At 42.4% G+C, this 23,432-nt stretch overlaps 1 protein-coding gene across 6 annotated transcripts in view; it reads left to right on the top strand.

Moving 5' to 3' along the window:
* Nucleotides 1-23,432, top strand: part of zfhx3 (zinc finger homeobox 3) — a 163,814-nt gene that overhangs the window by 113,084 nt on the left and 27,298 nt on the right. For 4 of the 6 annotated variants that reach the window (XM_037756120.1, XM_037756112.1, XM_037756099.1 and 1 more), the window contains exon 6: nt 20,203-20,310. The exons of the other annotated variants lie outside the window; for them this stretch is intronic. In XM_037756120.1, coding sequence (XP_037612048.1) covers nt 20,203-20,310 — 108 coding nt within the window. The remainder of the gene's footprint in view (nt 1-20,202; nt 20,311-23,432) is intronic. 6 annotated transcript variants of the gene reach the window in all.

Raw genomic sequence — 23,432 nt, 5'->3', positions numbered from 1 at the left:
CAATTACTGAAGTTTAGTTAAAAGGTGCTGTCCCTCTCACGTCCCACCACCTTTGACACTAAAGTCTCATCATGGTGTTGACGATCCGGCCAAAAATGCAAGAATAATGAATATAATTTTTATATTTTGCATTTCATTTTTTATGCATGCTATCAATCAGCGCGTCTCTGCTACCCACATGACCGATAACGTCTCGTAAGGTTAAGGTTTAGTCAAATGTTGGCATTCTTCCTGCTGAGGCCCCCATGAAAATGCATTAACGATATCCAAAGCCTCATTGGAAACTTTGCTGTTGGGCAGGCGAACACAACTGCATAATGGTATAGTAATTCATGCAAGCCAATGTTTTTCAAATGTTACAGTAATTATGAGAAATATTCTTACTTTTCCCCCTACATAGCCGCAGCAGAGCAAATCTCATTTCCAAGGCAAAGCGGAGAAGGAACACACTGAATAATCATTGTGTTTAATGCTCTGGTCATAATCCCAGGTTTTATGATGGTTTTCTAATGATTTTCTAATGATGTTAAATATTAGTAGAGAGTACAGCCATAATTTGAACACAGCGGCCCTTTTTTTTTTTCCTCAATGCTCTATCAGCACACCCGATTGCGACTACAATGAATATTGCACCGGGAATGAGATTTAAGAGCCATCCCTTTTGGTGTTTTATTTTGCCGTCTCCCCATCTGCCATAAATCCTCATTGCTGTGCGCTTGAAGCCTCCGCCCTTGCCTGCCTTCCCCAGGTGGGAATACAATTAGGTGCAGGGGCCATTTCATTCAGTGCCACTGTCTGTCCACCGCAGTCATTCGTAAAAAACGCTGGAGCTGTCCCAGTGGAGAAAACAGTGGACTCCAGGGAAATATAAAAAACAAGGGAAGAAGAGGGAGAGACACAGAGAAGGAAATAGTGGCGAGATGAGCACAAAGACGGGAAAAATCTCCAGAATTGCTGTCAGAGGAGATACAAGCTTGGCCTCTGATGAGTGACAATTTTGAGCAAAATATGTATTGGAGACAAAGGCTTTGTCTCCTTCCTGTGCCTTTTCAATGAATTACACCTCTCCACCCCCTACCCCCAGCTTTTTAATTAAATGGCTGCAGCTCCATCTCTCTATCCGTAGCTCCCCATTACAGAGGCTAGATAAGGGATTGCTATCTGTAGCATGTTAAGAAAGGCTGCTGGGCAGCCAAGCCTCATGAAATTTGTCACAAGATCTCATTTTCCTCATTGCCAGACGTGATGCTTATAATTGATGTGGAGGCAGCAGTAATTTATTGGCCGTCTGCAATTATCATCCCCTTCTAGCAGGGGGATGTGACTGCAATTTATAAGTGTGTGTGCGTGTGTGTTGTTGGTGTGTCTGCGGTTGGGGGGGGTTGACATTGTATCGTATAAATTAACGCAAAAACATGTTTCTCCTTATCGCATGGTAAATGTGTATATGTGTGTGTGTGTTTGCCACTTAAGAATGCAAATTAATGACAGGCTCCATATCATAAACAATATGGGGCCTGTAATGCAGCCACGTTCAGCTGAGGTGTTGAGGCTGTTGGTGCGCCAGCTGGACTTTCACACACAGCCGGGGGGTGGAAGGGCAGCCAGAAGCCTGGGATATGGGGGGGGGGGGTCAGAGAGGGCGGGCCAGAGGAGCAGAGTGGGCTGGTGGCGCAACCCTTTGTCCACAGCTCCTCCTTATGTCTTTAGGGTTTGTTTTCACATAGTAAAAACAGAGACAATGGGGCTAGATTGTTAATAATGTGGCCGGCTGAAAAGTGAGACTGTCAGACTTAATGCAGTCAGTCATCTGCACTATGATACAAGTGACAAAAGTGAACTGAAGTAATAGTGGGTAATAGAAAGCTTCTCACTGTGTAATACGCACCTAAAATGATTTCAAGACACCTCTTTAAATTAGAGTGTATAGAGTTTATGTATTTGTCTGTGCTGTTCAGTCAAAAATAACAAATTTATGATCCGCAGAGACACTGCATTGATACAATCTGCATTCATTAACATTGGAACATCATTAGTGGTATCAATGCAGCACTTCAGCTCAAAAATGAGGTAATCCATGGCTTCTCTGTGCTATATAATGGGAACTCACCCGGCTGCATGGGGACAGTGTGCTACAGACAGTGTTGTCCACACATTAGCAATGGTGGCTGGGGTTGTCTTTGGTCTGGGTCTATCCGTTTGCCTCCATGCAGAATGCACTTTATTAGAAAATTCACTAAAAATACACTAAACTTATTTAATTGATAATATTTGCTAGACAAATAGATATTAACAATTATGAAATAAAGGTAATTGAGATTTGATTTTATTTTCACAGACATCACCACTTTAGCTTCACACGCTACTAATGCAACCGAGGGGGAATGTCTCATGTTCTGCGTCTCGTTCTTGCCGTGTTTTGCACTCTTTTCTATGCTCTGCTCTGTAGATGAGTAGCAGGTTTAGTGGTGCACAGATTTCCCTGTTGCACAGCGGTGAGCTCCATGGTCAGAGCGGATTGCTGTCATGCCGTGGTGGGTAAGAGAATGAGGAAGATGAGGGCTGTCACCAGCCGCCACTCTGAGCATGCTCCCTTTGTCTGGGGAAATAGAACCTGTTTGTTTTGTCTACCTGCACGCCTGTTGTGTGCAGTTGCCAAATTAGACTTTCAAATCAAGAAGCCAGTGGGAGACCAAGACTCTAGTTTTCTCCTTCCCTTTAATAATCATCCCTGTTTACTCTTCAGGGAGTCATCTTTATATATTTTTTTTTTCTTAAATGCGCCCTCTAAGCAGGGAGAGTGTCTTTAATAAAGCAAGCAGGCAGAGCGCCATTCCAACATGTGAATTGCACAGGAGAGAATTGAGAGATGGAGGCAATAGAGGAACACCGGAGGAGGGGGGGAGTGGGGGCTGCTGCCGCTGCACCCTTCATGCTATTATCTTTATGGCATAGCAAAACATGCTTCAGGCAATCAGCATGAAATTGTTAATTGCTCAGCCCACTTGTGTGTTGCTCAGGGGACAGGGGCCTTCAGGAGGTCCCGCATCGAGCGAGCAGGGGTTGTCCGACTAACTGCCTGCGCGTCTGGTCTCTCACACGACACACAACACTGTCCAACAAACATGTTGTCTCCTCTCACTCTCAGTGACCTTCACAGAATCGCAGTGGCAATTGCCAGAGGCGTGTTCCACATAGTGTATTTAAGAATTAATTGTAGCTGCAATACAATATGTGTTTGTGAAACCGGTTTTGCTCACAGTGGAGTGGGCATAGACTTAGCTTAGTTTGGATTTTCACAATGATGTTTGATAAAAGATAAGACAGGTAGAAATGTAATATAATATTCAAAATTATGTTTTTATTAGTGTATAATCACCTGAAACTAAGAATCGTTGTGTGTTCGTTTACTTTTAGAATGAGTCATTTACATCTACATAGGGATCTTCATGGAATCCGCCATGTTGCTCTGCCATGTTTCTACAGTAGCCCAGAACGGACAAACCGTTAAACTGTAGAGAGAGCCTTTTTTTACGTTACCTGAAGGCCACCGTAGTTCTCCTACACACTTGTGAAACTGCGGTATCGTTAGCCACAGAGTGTAAAACCGTGATACCGCCAGCCGCCATCTGACTTCCGTTGCTCTTAAAGTAGTGTTATTATGGTGAGGATGGCCTCTGAGCAAGGTGAATGGCGTTACCACGGTTTTGCACTCGGCGGCTCACGCTACTGCAGTTTTGGAAAGGGAGGAGTGAGCGGAGGGGTACTCAGTTGGTTGCAATCTGCAACCAGACCTCTAGATGCCGCCAAATCCTACACACTGTCCCTTTAATATGTAAAATGTCTTGAAAATGCATTTTTTCCACCTAAAAATGCTTTTTTTCTAAAGATTATATGTAAGCATAAATTAGCCTGTTTGTACATTTGTATGGGTATCTGCAGTATTTTTCCGATGGATTCAGGTATACTGTCATTGTATGTCAGCCTATGTCAGGTTATTTTGTCTGTTTTCTCTGAAATGTAATGTGTGATGGTTTTTGGTCAGGGAGACTGCATGAGATAGGAGTCAGAAGTAAGTGAACCCAAACCCTAGGCAAAAAAACAAAACATTTTAAGATAGACGCATGAGGATGTTCATCACAGAGGGCAATGTTGGCTCCAACATGGTTCCAAGAAAACAAACGCAGCTCCTGTTCCATGTACCTCTCTCACCTCCTGGCTCCAGGTGGCTCAGAGGAGGATATGTACTGTAAGACGTCTCCTCACAACGAACACCACCCCTCCCGTTACATGCTCAGTCAGAACATAATGCCCCTCCTCCTTGGCTATCAGTTTTGTTCCTGTTGGGAGAGAGGGGAGAAAGAGCAAGGTTACACAGGGCGTCATATTAATGGGGCCTGTCATGCGCGTTGATCGTCTTAGGCGTGGAGGAGGATGAGCGCTCAAAAGGTGTTGTCTTCAAATAGGATTTCTGCAAGTGAGACATCCTCGTTGGGCGATATCCCCCTCAGAGCAGCCACTTTCTTATAGAATGATCTGTTATTAAGCAAATGAAGTGCTGCGGGCCCAACGGTAAATCCCTCCACTTTGTCATGGTGTGCTCTCAGTTATCACACCCTGCTCCCTCATTCATGCCTGATGTTCTACCCATTTCACCATGTTATACCAGGGCACACCAGCCTCGTATTTGGAGCACGCGTGACACACGGAGGATTCCGAGTTGTAATCAATGACTCCTTAAAAGGTGCATTGATTTTATATAAAAAAGGAAGTTAGATTATTCTCCTGAGTAAAGTTGAAGGCACAATTTGTGATACAAATGTAAATGGAAGGAAGGGTAGGCCCCATACTCAATATGAAATCTAGGGATCAGATTCTTCTATCACTTTAAAGGGGACCTATTATGATTTTTCGCTTTCCTTTAGTGCGTTATATATTTTTTTTGTGCATGTAAAAGGTTTGCAAAGTTACAAAGCCCAAAGTCCACGCCAAAGAGAGTTACTCTCCCCCACAGAAACACTGCTCCTGAACTGCCTGAAACGCCTTGATTGAAGTCCCGTCTTTTCTTCTGTAACGTGGTGATGTCACCATGTAACACATTTGCGTAATACCTGACTAGTGACTGTTTGGCACGCTCTCAAAGCTACAAAGCTAGTTAGAGCAGAACTGGAGCGGAGTCCAAAGATTTTGGTTCGGTTGACCAATCACAACAGTGGGCCAGTTGACCAATCAGAGCAGACTGTTTTATTTATTTATTTTTTCAGACAGAGGGTGAAAAGAGGTGCTGCGGCACAGCCAATATGATAAAAGTAAAGCGTTTTTTTAAAATTAAAGCATGTAAACATGTTCTAGTATAAACCCAAAATACTGTACATGTACCTGAAAATAGGCAAAATAGATCCTCTTTAATATTGACTTTTAATATGACTTACAGTACACTAAAAATGTAATCTTTTCAGATGCATTTATTTCGAATCATACCTACTTGAGAAGTGATCAGTTATGTATGTTAATATAACTCACATTTCTTTAAGCTACTGAACTTTTTGAAAAGAAAGCGATGAAGTGCAGTTAGAACATCAAGTTACAGTTGTTACAGCATGTGTGTCAGATCAGTTGAACCGTCTTCCTCCCGGTAGTGTGTATAGCTTGTATTTTGCACCTCCTGTGTGTAATTCCAGTACTGCTCTCACTAGTGGCCAATCAGTGAGACATAACATAACATCAGGTCCATCAGTCTACTGCGCAACGATTCCAGTTTAAGGAACAATTAGGAAAATCTCTTAATGAACTGTGGTTTGACGTGGGCCTTTTGTCCCGGGCCACCCAGATACATGATAGAGCAGAAAGAAGGGGCGATGGGAGGGGGGCGGGTAGACAGGGGGGAATGGCAACTGCTAGACAGGAATTGATTGCATTAATTGATATGCCAATATGTAAGCTTGTTACATCCACCATTGCTTAGGATGATGGCTAACAGGTCCTGCTGATCAATGGAACCAATAAAGGCTTCATCCATTAATGAGCAATGTGGTAATTAATGTTATCCCTAAACCAATTACCTCAGGCAGTGCATCTACAGGAAAGCGCAGCAAATAGTCCGACCAGGTTATCTCTCTTATACTCTTAGCAATTTTCTCATGCTGCCTCTTTACGGCTCTGTGAGTTAACATGGCTGCACTCTCGCCCGGTCTATTCACAGCCCATAGAAATAGAAAATATTGTCAAGTTATTGCACAGCTTTAAATTGAAAATATTTTTTTGAAAAAGAGTCAGTAAGAGTTAATATTGTATTAAAGTGACACTAAATTATTTGTTGCCTCGGCCTTGAAGTTCCAACCAGCTAAAGTAGTCATATTCAAACCTAATGCAATTCATCTTCTTCCTTTATATGAGGATTCATGCGAGGATTCATGCGTTAAGAGCTGTAACTTTATTGTTTTTGTAAGGACCCTTCTTCTTTCTCTCTACAGTTTATCTCAATGTGCTCTTCCTCTCTAACTCTATCTGTACTCAGAGGTACAGAGTTCGTGCAAAGTCTCAATGTCCCCCGCTATTCACGCAACAAAACCATTAACCAATAGTACAGATGACTAATGTAACAAACACTGTTGTTGGCCAATAACTCCACAAGCATGTAATTATTACACCTCTAATTATATATGTTCCATGAAGTGTAGCTTGTGGTGAAGAACGTATCTATAGTGTGTGTCCATAGCCACAAAAGCCTGATTGTCTTGACAGTTGCAACAAAGAGCGAGTCAGAGCCAAGTAACAATCCACAGCTCCCTCTGATAGACACACTGTCTGTACATGAATAATAACAGGCTGACAGTATGAATCAATACTATTGTTTTTATGTTTTAAAGTAAGAATTGTCTTACCTGGAATTCATTACCTCATTCATTGCTCAACATTTCCATTCATCTTGTACACGTGATGTAATTAAAACAGGGTTTTCTGCATTTCAGTGCGCTGCTCATGTATAGCATGAGAATTGTAACTGTAAGTCTGACTTTGGAAACAATAGAGTGTTAAGTAAGTGACAGTCTGCTGCTTGCTGGGCCCTACCCCTCCATGCCTTCCTCTGCCCATTTACAGTAAATGCTTTTCACTCATTGAGCATTACATGCCAGCTGCAGTTGGTTTCAATTAATTATGGAGGCTTGTCTGAAAAATGTGTTTGTTTTGCTGTGTGAGGCACACGCATCACTCGCATGTGTTAATTTTGTTATAAATTTAATAAGTAACACCTAAAATGCATTCATATATTCATCACTTATTTCTAACCTTCAGGGGAGAGCTGTAATGAATATGTAAAAACAAATAAGGTAGTGGGAAAGTGCATTTTTACACTTAAAGGAACAGATTTAACTAAATAAGAAACAGAACTAAGTGTGAGATGATGACTTATTAGTTGGTACAAGCCCTTTAGACCAAAATCCAGTTTGTGTAATGGGTGTTGCAGAAGTGCAGAAAGGCCCATCTGTCTCTCAGCCTATTATCCGAAGCCTTAATCGGGACTTACAGCAGGGCAGGCTAAATAAACAGTAAGTAAGTTGTCTTGGGTAGAGGAACGTCAATGCGTGCAACTTGCTCAAGCCTTTGCTCTGAATAGTTCTGTATTGACCCCTCAGGACCCCCCGAGAATTCCCTAATTGAAAATTAATATTGAATCGATGCCGCGGGCCATTTGCATATTGATTATAAACATCCAGGAAGGCACCAAGTATGTCTTGGATCAATAGGGCCCTTCTGCAGCAGGCCGAGTGCACTACATCACATGGCAGCTGCCTGCTCCTGAGGTTAATGACTGCTGCTTGTTAAGGAGCTCTTGTCAGGTAGAATCCAGCCGCAGGGTCCTTCTGCCAAAACTGGCAGCAGGTGAACTGCGGAGGGTGGAAAAGGAGGTACGGATGGAGAGGATGAGGGGGGAAATAGGGGAGTCGGGCAAAGCCTTATGTTTTAAACGACACAGATTCCAAGTTTATCTCTGCATTAGCAACTTGTAAACATCATTGTTGCTCTTTATCAACCTGAGTTTTTATCTACTTTTTGTTATTTTGTGCCTTAGCACCATGAAGAGGTCAGAACTCCAGCAACACTTGTAGTATATTGAACAAATTTATAAGACCAATGTGTTTTGGCTAAGCCACAAGTCAAAACGCGTTAAAGTTGTTCTGTATAAAACAAGTGTTGCTGGAGTTTTGACCTCTTCAGACCTTTTCCCTTCTCCGTGCACCCAAGTAGGTGAAGTTGTGCCAGAAACCCCCACCGTGCCTTGGCACCCTAGCATTGAACCCTGACCACTCCGTAGCACAGACCATAAAATACTACAACCATGTGTGTTTGCACAGTATATGTGTGTGAGGATAAAGTAGGGAGGCTGATCAAAGATAACACCGACCGTTTCCAGCCCCTGAAGGGAGAGAAAACAATATTAGGTAGATCAAAAAGGCCCTTTTTTAATTTGAAATGAAACTTTCACAGCATTACAAGACAAAGGAGACCAAGAATCCTCTACTTTAAGGCACCGATTAAGATTCAACACATACATTCCTCTCCCAAACTCCCCGTAATGGTTTCCACATGTTGAGGAGATGTAAGAGGCGGGAGGCGGGCAGGAGAGATGGGGATGGCAGTGGAGACAATGGAGTGAAAAGGTTAGATGAAGAAAGAGAGCTCCATCAAAACACCTTCACTGGTAACCTGAGCGTAGACTCCAGCCGAAACCTGTCTTGCTGGTTTAGTGGCGATGTTGAGGCCTGGTTTAACTAATGGGGCTCTCTAAAACCGGATGATTCTCTGAATCCACAGGAGACAGCAGACCTGGTGTGAAGCACATGTGAGAGCAGCTTATCCTCCAGTCTATGAAAGGCAAGGTCTTGAATTAATGCCTCTGTGCAGACTGTGTCCATTCCCCCCCCCCCCCCCCCCCCCCCCCCCCCCCCCCCCCCCCCCCCCCCCCCCCCCCCCTCTTCACCACCGCCCCCACCCCGACGCACACCCTGCACTGGGAGCTAGGGTCTGGGAGCGGAGAATGGAGTGCCGGGCCCGGAGAACCAGGCTGCATCTGATTGCTTCATTACAGGCCCTTTCATTGACTTGGTTGCACTGAACTGATGAACTGAGGCAGTGGACAAGAGCACATAATAGGAAGAAATGAATTCTTATCACAGCCTTCTCAGGAGGCCACTGGTCCTGGCTGCATGGAGCCAACAGGAGCCATGGCTGAATGGAGAGGAGGGGGCCCATTCATGAGCCAGGAGCAGGATCTAGACTGAGGACATGATGGAGCTTTAGGATGTTGGATCAGTACACGGGGGAGGAACCATGAATCCACAGAGAGCTGTATTATTGTAGGCGGCTTGTTTTAATGATTAGTTTGGTGATTAGTGTTTGCTTTCTCCTGGTAACTGACACCCATGGCATAACATTTTTTTCAATTATTTATTCCAGCAGTCCTCCGGGGACAGACTTCTGCTAGTTAGAGTCCCCACTTTAGGCCCCGATAGCAGCACCCAAGCACCAACCACTGAGATGAATAATTAATTTTGTACCTTACCGGGCTCTCGCCCCTAACTCGCCAACCTCTGGCTAATGAGTGAGAAGAGTCTTCTGCAGCAAGGACAATAACGGCACCCATTATAAAAACAACAGCAACACTAACAACCACAGCCATGCATACAGTAGAAGATGCGAGATAGCACAGCACCAATTTAGCAGCAGACTTGGTCTCCATAGGGCAGGGGTTGTTAATCCCTGACCGTGCCTTAGAGAGGCTCCACAACTCCGACCAACCTGCTCATTTCCATGCCTACAGTACATGCAGAGTCAGCACTGAACGGAGGAGGAGGCGGCGGCTAGAAAAAACCCTACGTTTTACAATTGCTTCAGATGTGATCCTTAGACCATTAACATCACCCGTAAAAGTAAAAGTTACCTCCAATTATGTGATGTTGTGTCATCGTAATGCTCCACAAACGTGCATAAATTAAAAAAATGTATACAGTGGAGACTGCTGATAGGCCGATCTCTCTCCCCTCTGCCTCCCTCCTGCCATCAAATCCCCCTCCACCCATCCCCCCCTCCCGCTCATACCTGTTCACTTGGCACAAAATGGATGCTGCAAAGCCATTTAATTGGCCTCCACTTCAGAATCCAAGGGCATTTGAAATGTCTCTAATAATATCTCTTCCCCTGCAGAGCTGTTCTTGACAGTGTTTGGTGAAGAATGTACTTTGTTGTAAACGGCTGCCTTGCTGCTAGTGGACATCAGACAGTCTTGGTGCTCGTCCTGTGATCTTTTGGCCTCAGTGATTGCTACTGGGGTGCCGTGGGTTTTCTTTTTTTTGCATGGGGTAAAATGGTACAAGAACAGTATCAGGCATACTAGTCATTTTGGTCATTTTAGAATAGGCGGCCCATATTTTAGCCACATCATCAGTTCCATTTTTTTCCTGTCTCTCCGTCTCCCTCTCCTGTGGCTGAGCCAAAGATAACTGAGTAGCAGTGTTTGACTGTAATCACTCCAAGTCTCTTTCTCTGGAGAGCAGCACAGCGGGCAGCGCGGTTCCACCCCTCTAGGAGCTTTCAGCCCACTTTCACAGTATTATGACATGTTCATGAAGAATCAGACAAAGACAAGTTTGCTTATGTGTAATGCACAAGCACATGCCTTTAAACTGTATGTTATTTTGGATAGATCTATCTTCTAATAATCAAACCGCGGTTAGAAAGAGACCCTCTCTGAGAGGCTCAACTGAATCAGTCATTTGAATAACCTTTACAGCAATAAAAGGAGCCGTCACGCAGGGTGCTCTGTCAAGTGTCATTCCGAGGCATTTCTGAATCTCAGGTAAAATTGAAAGCCTAAAGCAATTTGGCATACTGATTAGGCTCAGATTAATACAGGCTGGATATACCACTGAGATTAGAAGGATAACTAGTTTAAATGATGGTTGAGTTGGTCCATTGCATCCCATCATCTGGCTCTGAGTCTATTTTGTAATTAAGGCTGTAAGGTGTGCGCATAATCAAATAAATAAATAAATAAGGCTGGCAGAATTATGCGATAATAAATTAATACATTACAAGAAGTGAATAAAGGAGCAGCTAATTGCATGAGATGAGTCTTTTTCATTAGCCTTTTGAGAGGAAATTTCATTATATGCATCACGAGCCATACTGCCAGATGAAATCCCGTTTTAAAAGTATGCAAATAAGAATAAAGTATTATATTAGTAAAGAGTCATAACACTGCATTTGAATAGACATGTAGATGTGATTTTTGTTATCCCGTTTTGATTTAGTTTAAAACCCAGCTTTTCAGTGGCATTTAGTGTCAGCCTTTTAAAGGGGAGATAGTAATAAAAATATATGACTTTCTGAGTAAACGTTTTGATTTCAGATTGGACTGAGACATAACCTCACTCAAATATCGACACATCTGCCTTGATAATAATCTATGAATACATCTATAAACTAGCAATAAAGGTGATCTGTGCTACTATTCTGGCTCACAAACTAAAATAAGATGAAGTATTTGACATACTTACACTACACCTCGCAGTATCGATATTCAGTTTTGTTCGCTTTCTCCAGGCCTATTGTTGTGAGCAAAACATAAAGTTGGTTAAACGCATCTCCAATAATTGCGCTGCAAACTTGGTTGATTATTTTGTACATAATTACAGTGGAAAACAACCTGCCTATTAAGCCTTTAATGGCAGTAATACAGAAAGCAATTACCATTACTTTGCTGCTCACACTGAAAATAAAGATTTCTCTAAATTAAAAAGATCCTCCGACTACTGCTAAGGCTAATTGTGTACAGACATCTGGTTGTACATCATTTGTAAGGGCTAAATGCTGATCAGTTAGGAAGGCCTTTACAAGCTGTGTCCTAAGTGTGTGTTTTTGGGACTGCTCTGCTGCCAGGGAGTCTGATAGCTCTTGAATTATTTATCTATCAGGCTGCTGGACGGTAGTCACGGCGACCTAGGCCCCGTAGTGGTTGTCTGGCGACATCTCCCTCCAACAGTAGCCATTAGCAGAAAGGGGTAGGGGTGCTAATGAGCAGGGTGCAATGTGCATGGGACCAGAGTTTTCTAACCCGTCCTCACATATAGACCCTCCGCACTGAATAAAGACGCACGAAAGATTTACAAAGATCTGAGTGCAGAACTTTTTAATTAGGGGGGAAAAAACGAGGTTAGAAAACGAAAAAGATTGAAACGGAAAGATAGAAACAACCAGCCGTTTTCCTATTAAGGAGAAATGTCAAGCGCGGTGGTGAAGCAATAGTCTGTGTGCATCCCTTTGTTGTCCTCCCTGACATTGAAGGCTAATTTTTCATGGTTATTTGAACTGGAAAATGAAAGAGAGGTTTGCGATTATTTCCTATAAATGACAACACAATCGCATTACGCTTCAGTACAAACACAGAGAGGATATTGCCTTTTCATATTTCATGTGAAAGTAATGGATGGGCTATGCAAAGAGGAACAGAAAGAAAGACAAATGGTGAAAGAAAGCTCCCTGTGTTTGATTTGTATTAGAAACTGAATGGATAGAGGTAGCAAGAGTTTTTTTTTTTCTTTTTCAATAAGTGGTAGCACTCTCATGGATGTTTTAAAGTGCCTGTGCAGTGTAATCATTGGATTTCTTTAGCAATTAGCTATGAGCAACCAGCCGGGGTGGTTGTTAGAAGAAAAGTTGCACAGTGCAGTCTCTACTAGAAAAATATATATCCATAGTGAGGTCCATACACGCACTGTCTGCAGGTATATCTGTACAGCTGTGGGATGAAATAAATAAAAATAAGCGTAATAAATAAATAAGATCAAACACCATCCTCCACCTCTCCTCTCAACTATCCTGAAACGTCTGAACTTAGCAGGCCGTTAACACACATCAATGATCCCCTATATTTTATACTTTAAATAAATTGATTAGCAAAATTGGTATTCATAACCTTGTTGAATTCTGTTTTATCTGGGCGCACGCTTTCATAAACAAACAGCCCGTCAGGCCCTGGGCTGTGGATGGAGACAGGGAGTCAGGATGACCATCGAGCAGGATGGCAAGCCAGCCCGCTCTGGAGGGGCACGCTGAGAAATGTGTTTGTGTACTTTAAGTTTGCAAAGATTGAAGGACTTGGCAGGAAAGCCTCTGCCGGCAGGACTCATTTAAATAGGACCCATGTGGGAGCCGTGAGCCGGACTCCTAACACGCGCCGAGGTAGGCGCTACATACATCCAGCCATGGCAACATTGATTTTCTGAGCTAATACCTCCACAGAACAGTCCACAGGCAGATGGATGCACTACAAAGATATGCAAATGGTGCATTCGATAAATCGACAGGCAGAGATCTTTTTCAGACGGTCCACTGTACTGGTCTGCAGTGCCTAAAAGGAGAGATAAACAGATAAGTACCTGTTAATGGACACACACATACACAAGTGTGCACACGCAGACAAACATACAAGCACCTGCCTGTACCTGGGAAAACTTGTATCGATCCCAGAATTTCATGTTTCAGAAAAGCACATCAAATAAATCCAGCATCAGTTTTTTAATATGAAAGTGTTGTTTTTAATGCAATATTTTTAATTTCTTCAAGCTTTTTGCACTATATTTTGTGTATAATAACAAAACAAACTGTGGGTATAGTCCTATTCAGTGCGCTTATTAGTCAGATATGAAACAAAAGCTGCTGGGTGTATGTCATATATAATAGATGTGTGCTGTCTTGTTAAGCCCAGCAGGCTGTATGTGGCTGTGTCTCTACGGAGATAGGCTCTGAAGCTTGCTGTACCTGGTAATTAAAGAGAGTTTGTGGCAAAAGCCAAACATCAGGAGAGATGAGCTATGAACAAAAGAGCTGTGACAGTTTCAGGTTATGTGATTTTTGCGTCCCTTTTTTTGCCAAATGAAAAATCAATACATTTTCCGGGTTATACATATTCAGAGTGTCCACCGTGCTTCCGCCCTGATGGAGAGAGGGGCGGGGGACTGTGGGCTAGAGTGGGGGGGACTCGCCTGTTCGCCTGTCATAACTGTACCATCGCATTTTCCAACCCACTGGTGAATATTTCAGAGTTGATGTGATTGCCCTTCATGACAGCGGTGATGCTTTTTTTTTTTTTTCAGACACCCCTTCAGCCACCCCCACACTCCCGTCAACCCACCCCAATTCTGTTTGGTCCCTTTGAATAGCTGCAAATAGGTGAAGGCATTGTAGTGTAGGCTGGAGGAAAAAGCAAAAAAAGATGCATTAATAAAAGGAGGTTGATTTAAGAGGAGGCAGCGGTGGAAGACGACGAGCATAAATGCGTGGCGGGGGGTGGCAGGGAGGCAGAGTGACTCTTTGTGCAGGACAATGTCCCTCAGGCAGAGTAGATGGAAGAGCACTGCCCGGTGATGTTTTTGCCCCATATCCAGGCTTTTAGCCCGCCGTCCTAGCAGGGAAAAGTACAGCCTGCATCTTCCATTGTGGACATAATATGTGTTAGCGAGCGGTCATCATCTTGGACATTCAAGGAAGTCACAGTGTGGTATTGTGTGTGTGTTTGTGTGTGTGTGAGAGCTGGGACAGAGGAGTGAGCAGTCCCTGAATGCTCACTCCCTGTGTAGCCACATTAACCTAGATCCTCCTCTCCTTCATCACTCAACTAAAACACAAAGAGAAGAGAACTAGAGCGGCACTCACTTTATCCACTTTATTTGCAATGTATCTAAACATGCCATTATCACGAGAAGTATTTCTAATTAGTGTCATTTCCCACGAGATGGCACGTTAGGGAGCATATTTAATACATCACATGGTGCTTAATAACAGTTCCTAACTTACTGAGTATCACAAAAAAAAAAAAAAAAAGCAGCCAAATTATTTTTTTTTCTGTTAATACATGACTTTTCTGTGTGACTCTTTTTGACCTGAATGCGGTGAGCGGCCGGTGACTTTGAAAAGCAAGGGGGGATCAAATGAAGTGTTGTGTGGAAGACCTATGGGGCTGGTTTGATGAGCAGGCACCGCCGGGAGAGCAGCGGAGCGGGTGGAGGAGGGGAAGCCACCATATTGTTCTAAGGCAGTGTGAGCTATCACTGCTGTTTGTGATTAACTCGCCGTTTAAAGTTTTTTTAGTTATTAGCTGCCCTAACCCCGTACCCCTCCTCCATCTCCTGCTCCTCCTCCTCCTCCGCCTGCCCTCAGCCCCATGGAGACACAAAGTATTCATTCACATTTAGATCCTGAGGTCACAGCAGGGCCAGCAGGGAGAGGCCAGCGAATCCCCCCGTAGACAGGTCAGGAATCTAACACGTAACTCCGACCAGCAGCGCCGAGGTAGCTCGCTCTTCTTTCCTTTCAGAAAGTGTGTGGGAGAGAGGGAGTGAGAGAAGAAGAGTACAGAGGCAGATGCACTTTCATTTTGTGTGTGTGTGTGTGTGTGTGTGTGTGTGTGTGGCAGGTCTTGTGTGCGTCTTCTGACATTTTACTACATTGATTCTGATGTGCAATTATGTGTATTTTACTACACTTTCATTCAATTGAAATATTACTGTTTGCATTTTCGAATGTATTTCATATTTTAAGTTGACATTCATATAATTTAATACAACTGGAATACGTAAGGTTGATTAACATACATACTGTGTCTGTATGTTATTTAAAAAGTGTTTACATTTTAACTACCGTTTTATGCTTTGTAGTGCTGTGGCCAATTGGGTGTTCATAAGCAAAAGCCCTCTTGTCTCTGGCTAGATTGTGGGCATGTTTTGCTCTGTTGTGGTTTTATGAGAGGTATGTGAGGACGTAAGGAGGGAGAGCGTCTATGAGTGAGTGAGTGTGTGCGTGTGTGTGTGTGTGTGTTGGAGGGGGGTGTTTCGAGGGGTCGCAGTGTTTTCCTGTGTGTTGTGCTTTTAAAGGGTGGTGGGGAGGGGGGGGTCTTGTGTATGGGGCGCAGAGGTGCTGATATGAGGAGCGGACAATGCATGAAAGCCCTCAGCATGGGTCCTGTGTCTCATTGTCCCATGGTACCCTCCTGTCACTTTCATTTTGCACCCTCTAGTCAAGAGTCAGGCCAACTTTGATATAAGGAAGGGGTGCAAGGGATGATGGGGGGAGCAAGAGGGGGATTTTTAAAAAGAAAAAGTAGGGGAGAAAGATAGTCTGTGAAGTGTGAAATAAGATTGCTTTTTATCCGACAGTGCAGCGTTAAAGAAAAGGAAGCTGTCCGGCCCTGGATAAAGCGGGGGGGTTGGGTGGGGGGGGTGGAGGGGGGAGCACACACCTCTCTGATTTACAGTGCGGTCCTGTGACACCTGGTTAAAAATGATAACAATAATCATAATGAGAGTAATGAGAGCTTAGACACACAGCTCCACACGAGAAGAGCCCAGAGAGAAGCAGAGCTCAACCCTGTACTCGAGAGCCGATGGAGAGGGAGAAGCTCGGCTCAGCCCCTCCATGCGCTGGTTCTCCAGGACTCACGAAAAAGCCATGCAGAGACAGACAAGACAGCGTTGTTGACTGAGATACTGTATATGCAACAAAAAAAAGAGCAGCCTGCCACTGCAGTTTGGGGGGAAGACTGGAGTCATTCTCAGGTAGGACTGCTATTCTGTACTTTAAGAAAGGCAGTTATCATCATAGCAGTGTATTCTGCTGAGGCCAAGGATGGAGGAGGAGCCTGACCTAGTGAAAGATATCTAGAGTGACTATTATTACTTGCTGCTGCTCTTCTCTACAGTCTGGGAAGGAATACTGGAAAGTGCAGTGGTTACCATCAATTATTTATTAGGCCGTTTGTGCTTGTCAGTCTGATTAGCATTAGTGTAATCACTGCTCTTCAGGGGAAAGGAAGGCCGCTCTCTCTCATCTGAAGGTAATCTTGCCGTTTTCAGTGTCTCATCTTCACCGGACGCCTCTTGCATAGCATCTGCTTTTGTCATCTCCACATATTTCTTCCCTTTTCCCCCCTTCCCCGTGTGTTTCTGTCTGCTGCTGCTGCTCGGCCCCCTTCCCCCTGCACCTCATTAATGTGTGTGAGCAAGTTGCTCTCTCCCAGCTTGTATAGAGTGACACCTATGGGCCTGAGTAAGCCTCTGCACTCACTGGCAAAACACAAGAGGGGAAGCGTCTGTATGGTGTGTGTGTGTGTGTGTGTGTGTGTGTGTGTGTGTGTGTCTGTGAGATGCTGGAGCAGAGAGCCCATGGACTGTCCCCACTGAGTGACTGGAAGAGCAAAGCTGATATTTATACGCTCAGAACAGATGAGTGTAATCTCTGTGTCGGCAATGGGCTTATTCAGCTCGCATGATTAGATTAATGGAACTGTTTCATATCATTGTATTAGGATGGTTAATGAAGACAATTAATTAGAAGACAACCTTCAGGCTATTGTCCTTAACATCTCTCAGATTTGGGTTAGAAATGGCCTGCTGCCATAGCTTTGAGTGTTTCTCCTCATCTATTTTCAGAGTTAATCTTTGGCTACAGTTTTAGTGTCTCTTCCATTTGCATCCCACTCTTTAGGCCACTCATGACCTTTCATTAATTATGGTGGGCCCGGCTTTAATCATTCTGTAATACCGTTGGAGATGAGATGAGGAATAGGCGAAGCCATTTGCCACTTAAAGATGTAACGCCCGCTCCTGGAATTAAATGTCTGCATTTCTGCATAAATTATGGACGGGGCTCTGTGTCGTCTGTGCTAAAAGTGTCACATATACGTTGATTAAACATCTAAATAAAGAAGTATTGGAAACACAAGGAGGAGGAAATATCAGTGTGAGCATGTACAGGATGTGTGCAGGAAGTTGGGGGCGGGTACAGGGAAGCTGAATAGCATTATGATGTTGGCTGTCTATCACAGTAATATTTAAGCACAACGTGTGTGTTAATGTGTAGGTGGGGAATTACAACTACAACGTGTCACGTCGCTAAGAAATGGCACCTTGCCCCGTTTTTTTAAAGGTGAAAAAATTTACCTGGGGATTATTTTGTAATCTGAGCACCTGTGCAGCAGTACGGTATCCTAATTCTGGCGGAGTTGTGGGTATTTATGCAGGCAGGAGTTAGATGGGATTTTGGGACTCGGTAGGAGATCTCTGGTTTTTCTGGGAATGTTTAAGATCCGCCTCGCCAGCGCGGGATGGGCTGCACTGCATGGAATTCATGGGTTGCCTTGGAAACATAATAGAAACATGGTCAAAAATAAAAGATTATAAATATGTGTGGGATCCAGGGAACTCTTAAATATGCTTTTTTTTTTTTTTTTTTACAAGGAGTCAGTCATCTTTTTTAAATATCTGTATTTAAAAGAGGATCAGCTTTTAGCAATAATGTGTAAGAACACAACACATGCACCAATCCCTCTGCTCAGGGTCCTATACAGCATTTCTATCGGCAAGCAGGAAATGGAAGATAAAGCTCCTGCCCTGCATTGACTTAGATCTTTTTTTTCTAAACTGAATAACCCCATATGTATATATTTATATGTATATATAAACATGCATTATACAATTATATATTTTCATAGCCATAGCGTGTATTCAGTCAACCTTTAACAAGTGAGACGGTTTTAAATGTGCCTTAAAAATAGCAGAACATGTTGTAGATACTTTGTAGATATTGTTTTTAGCCTACAGAGGAAAAGACAAAGTAAATTTTCTTTCACATACACTGCAGAAAAGGAAATGTCAAATAAAAAAAAAAAAAATAATTTCCTTTAATGTATTTTTCATTTACTGTATAAACACGACTTATTTGCATCTGGGAGAAAAATAGTTTCTGAATATTCCATCTGACTTGTCACCAGGAAAGGGACTGTGAGAATAGCCATGTGTGAGTGTTCAAAGTGTATCTGTGATAATGACACATACCAGAGTTTGAGAACACGATGTCAACTCTATATACGGTGTATGCAATGTTTCACGACTGACAGGATAAACAGTAAGCGTCGGGGGATAATGTAACGTCATAAAAGTGGTTTTGGTGGTGGGTAGTCATGTGGCGAGCTAAGATTGGATGTGTGATGACTGCAGGGCTGAATACTTGAACAGGATATTTCAGAAGCTGTTGTAGCATTGTCAATATATCAATAGCTCATAGAGTAGAGACCTGAGCATGAAAGCATTTTCAAAAGAGCATTTAAGTACATTTGCTGAGAATTAGCTGACGTGTGTAATAACTGATAGGGCCTATTGACTGCGGCCTAGTTTACTGTTGTCAAATCAATGCTGTTGCATGCAAGTCCCACTACTTTTAAACAAACTTAACAGGCAAAGGGGATGTTCAGGGCGGCACTAGAGGGAAATAAACAAGATTGATGCCCTCTTTATTATCTGTTTTTGCTATCTTTTCCTCTGTGTGTTACTTACAAATGGCGTTATCGGATATCCATTGTTTGGACTTCGATGCTCCTAAATGGCCTGATATATCGAGCCGAGGCTTTTAAGGTGGTTACAGGGGATTTCTGCCTTTGACTTGGCATAAAAATAAAATGAATTGTGGCTCTTGAAGTTTTAAATATTTATGATTTTTTTTTTTTTTTTTTTTTTTTTTTGCAATGGTAGGATAGAAGAAGTAAAGTGAGGCTTGTGTTGGTAAGTAACCTAGCAGATTGCAGCAGAGGACAGTAATGTATGTGTATGTTTTTGTTCATGTGTGAGAAAGAGAGTGGGGGGCTCGTCTACTATAAGGTCTTTTCTTTTGAAGGATACTGCTCACTCAATTATTTTTCCATCTGCCCACTTCAGGCCACATGTGTGCTTTTTTTCCTGCAGTTTTATGTCCACATTAAACCGAGGAAACCATATTTGTGTCATGGTCTTGAAGACATGGAGAAATATAATAAATTAGCTCTCAATACAATATACAATACAAATATAATAATAACAACAATAATAATAGTTCTAAAAAAAAAAAAAAAAAAAAAAAAATCTCTCTATAATCTTCCCCTATAATTCAACTCTGATTTTATAGTTCTTGTCAAAACAGATTTCACAGTGATGATCAGACAGCGCAGGACAGAAAGCAGATTCTGCCCTCTTTGTCTGCTAGCCTTCCAACTGTGTGTCAGCATATGTAATTGTTGCGAGCTCCTATAGAAAAAAACGCTGCCGTCCCTTTAAGTGCTTCCACCAATTCTGATGGCGTGGTAATTTACATATCCCGTCCTCCCTCCCCCTTCAGGAGAGCTGAGTGAGGATGTGGAGGCTGCTAGTGAGACCACCACAGACCAGGAGGACCAAACCAAAGACAGAGAAAGTGGGGGGGAGAAGGAGCTCACCAAAGGGACAGGTAAGGCCAATATTTACACCACACACATTCAGGGAATACTACTCACATGTGGCACTGCACCTGAATGGTGCTGAACAACAGGCCTTTTGTCTAATTAAAGTAAACCTATTTTAACAAAAATATTGAGAGCCTTTTTAAGCATTAAACAAACAAAAAAAAAATCCCTAAATCCATTTTTTTCAAAGGCTGCACTTTTCATGCTGCAGGTTTCCAGGCACTAAATCCCATCAGATACAGTTAGGATAAACCATCAATTTAGGTAATACATTCAGGTGACATGTGACCCGTGTTTTGTCTTTGCTCAATAGGGGATGTGAAGAGAGGGGCCTGCACGTGTAATTCCAGCTGAGCCATGTGTGTATACACACACGCACGTGTGATGGCAATACTCCCCTCTCAACTTTGCTACACACACAGGCACACAGACAACACTTACCTGTGTTTAATGTTATCAGATCAGGATGGTGTTATCTGTTGGCGTCTTTATTGACAGGTGGAGGTGGTGAATCCTGAGCAGGGGGCTGGGCTTAGGGCGAGAGGAGGAGCTTTAGGCCTAAACAAGATCTGGTCCTAAAGGGTCGTAAAAAAAAAAGCGTTTTGAGCATTTGCAAGTGCTTTTTTGTTGCTTTTTTTTTTATCTGACTAATGTTTTCAAATTGTACACTATGTTTCCAGTTTGAATGGTTCTGCATGCATTCAGCGTGGATTTTTCTTTCTTCCCTGTTTGTTGGGCCAATTATGACAATCACTACACCACGTGGTGAACAAAAGTTTTCAGCTTTGAGTGATATTTGGGTTTTGGTATGATTGCGGTGTGTCTGGAAGACACTATATTGTTTCAACAGAAGGACCGTTTATAATGAAAGATGACAGTACTATTTTGTTATTTCTATTTTATTACATTTCTATAATTATATTGTCTCATGTGCATTGGTCTCAAATTATCAAATTGTTAAATTGTTGAATTGTTTTCTCTTTTCTGTTGTTTCCATGCTCCACACTTTGAATTGCACTAACCTGTATGAAAGGTGCTATATAAATGTTTGATCAATTTGATTGTTTGATTGATTGATTGATGATAGTAGAAGTACACCCCCAGTTGAGGTTCTTATAGCAGTTGTGGTTCTATTGTTGGTGGTACTATAACTAGAAGAAGTACTTACTGTAAGTAAGAACAGTTTTTGGACTAGTATTAAAAGTAGAACCAGCACAGGTGCTAATTTAATAACACTGATAACTTTGTGTGGTAAAAAAGTTTTTTCATAGATTGTTAGATGTGTGAACGATGTCGACACTTGCAGTACTTTTAACACCGAATTTGTGCAGCTACCTTTCAAACTGAGCTGCACAGGTTCATGTCCTCGACATGAATGAAACATGGTCTGAAAGTTTAACGCGAGAATCTAAAACTTTAGATTTTGTCCCACATACCGTACGGCGTAATGTGCATCTAATTTTATATATAAAGATTTTGTTTACCCATAGTATTCAGATTTCTGAAACATCAGTGTAAATGAAATATAGTTTTCTTTTTTATGCACAATTTACTTTGCGCGCCTGTGTTAGAAAAACAATGCTGGCAGCGAAGACATCTCGTATTCAATAGCGATTTCTGATAATGATGACACTGAGCAGTAACAGGCCTGGATAGATGCTTCTCACTTGTCTAACTTCTTGTGTTACTGTGGGATGTTTTGATTTACACTAGTCAGGTTAAAAGCTGGAAAACAATTCAGACCTTTTGCATACCTAAGTTTTTTATAAAGTGAAGGGGAAAAAAAACTTCATCACAGTGTTTGAAGCTCAGCCTTTGTAAAATGTCTTTGATATTCGAACTTCTATTTTAAATGAGGCTGAGTTGTTTGTGCTCTTTGAAAGGGCGACACTCTTCTTTGATGGAAGAAATAATGATATGCATGCCTGACTGAATATGGCTAAAAGTATGTTTTAGCACATCAAAATAAAGCACTTTAAAAAGCATTAAAATGAGCTGGCCGATTAATAATTCACTCATACCTGTGGTGCACAGGAAGACGACTCCTCGCATTAGGATTCCTCCTTTTTGAAAGGCATGCAATTTGATACAAGCATATTCAGTTCCTTTCCTCCCCTCTGTCAGTCACTAATCACCAAATAAGTGTATTTCTGTGTTTTCACAAAGGAAATATGTGCTTGCATATGAAAAATTTACAGCTTCCCAGCAGCTTATTAGAAACGCTTAGTTAAAAATAGCATGTGCATTAGGGAACCAGGTCTGAGGTTCTGTTTGATGTCAGGGAAAAAGGTGGGTGGGTGCGTTGGGGTGGTGGGTTCAAGGCTGTGTTGTCAGCGAAAGGCAGACAGCTGTAGTTTAATGGAAGGGTCCCTTTTTGTACTTGAAACTTTTTGTGATTGATGAATACAATGCCCATTCAAAGCAAGTGCAGAAAACCATCTTGTATGGAAAAAAGCGAGGAAGACCTCACAATGCATTTGGTAAACACAGGGAGCGCTTGTTTGGGCTGGTGATTGTCTGAAGATGCTTCTACACAAAAGGTGTGTATGTTAGAATATGGTGTGCGAGCGTCTCGGCCAACCTGTTATTTATCTGAAAGGTGCTCGGTTTCCCACTGTCTGAGGCTGAGCTGTTTCTGAGGTCCATCATTAGAACTACTGAAGTATTTCTTCTCATCGTTGTCATGTAGCTGTTGGAACAGAGCACAACATTGTTCCTTTACAAATGACAGTCACTGTCAGACAGACGGCATTAGCGAGCACAGAAAAAAAGGCTTCCTCCTTTTTAAAGCCACTGTCAATCTTATTTTCTCTTTCTTGTTCCGCGGCTCCTCAGTATTCATTAAAATCATTTAGAGGTACATCAGACGCCTTTGTAAAATGCATATGTATTCAGCATGTCATCTCTTGAAAGATGCCTTCATTATTCTGTTGTTTTTTTATTTATCTCAAAGATAATACATATATTTACATGTACAGGCATTCAGACATATGTAAATGTCATGTGCTCCCAACACCGCAGGCAATATGAGGTGCAACTTTTTTTGTGAATATGCGGTATATTATCATAAGAAAGAAGAAAATATAAATTAAAAGTAATTATAAGTGGAATACTAAACTCTTAATGT

Source organism: Sebastes umbrosus, chromosome 2, assembly GCF_015220745.1.
Source record: "Sebastes umbrosus isolate fSebUmb1 chromosome 2, fSebUmb1.pri, whole genome shotgun sequence".
In the NCBI taxonomy this organism is placed as follows: Eukaryota; Metazoa; Chordata; class Actinopteri; order Perciformes; family Sebastidae; genus Sebastes; species Sebastes umbrosus.
Note: the sequence above shows the minus strand (reverse complement) of the source record. Positions and strands in the feature narration are given on the sequence as shown.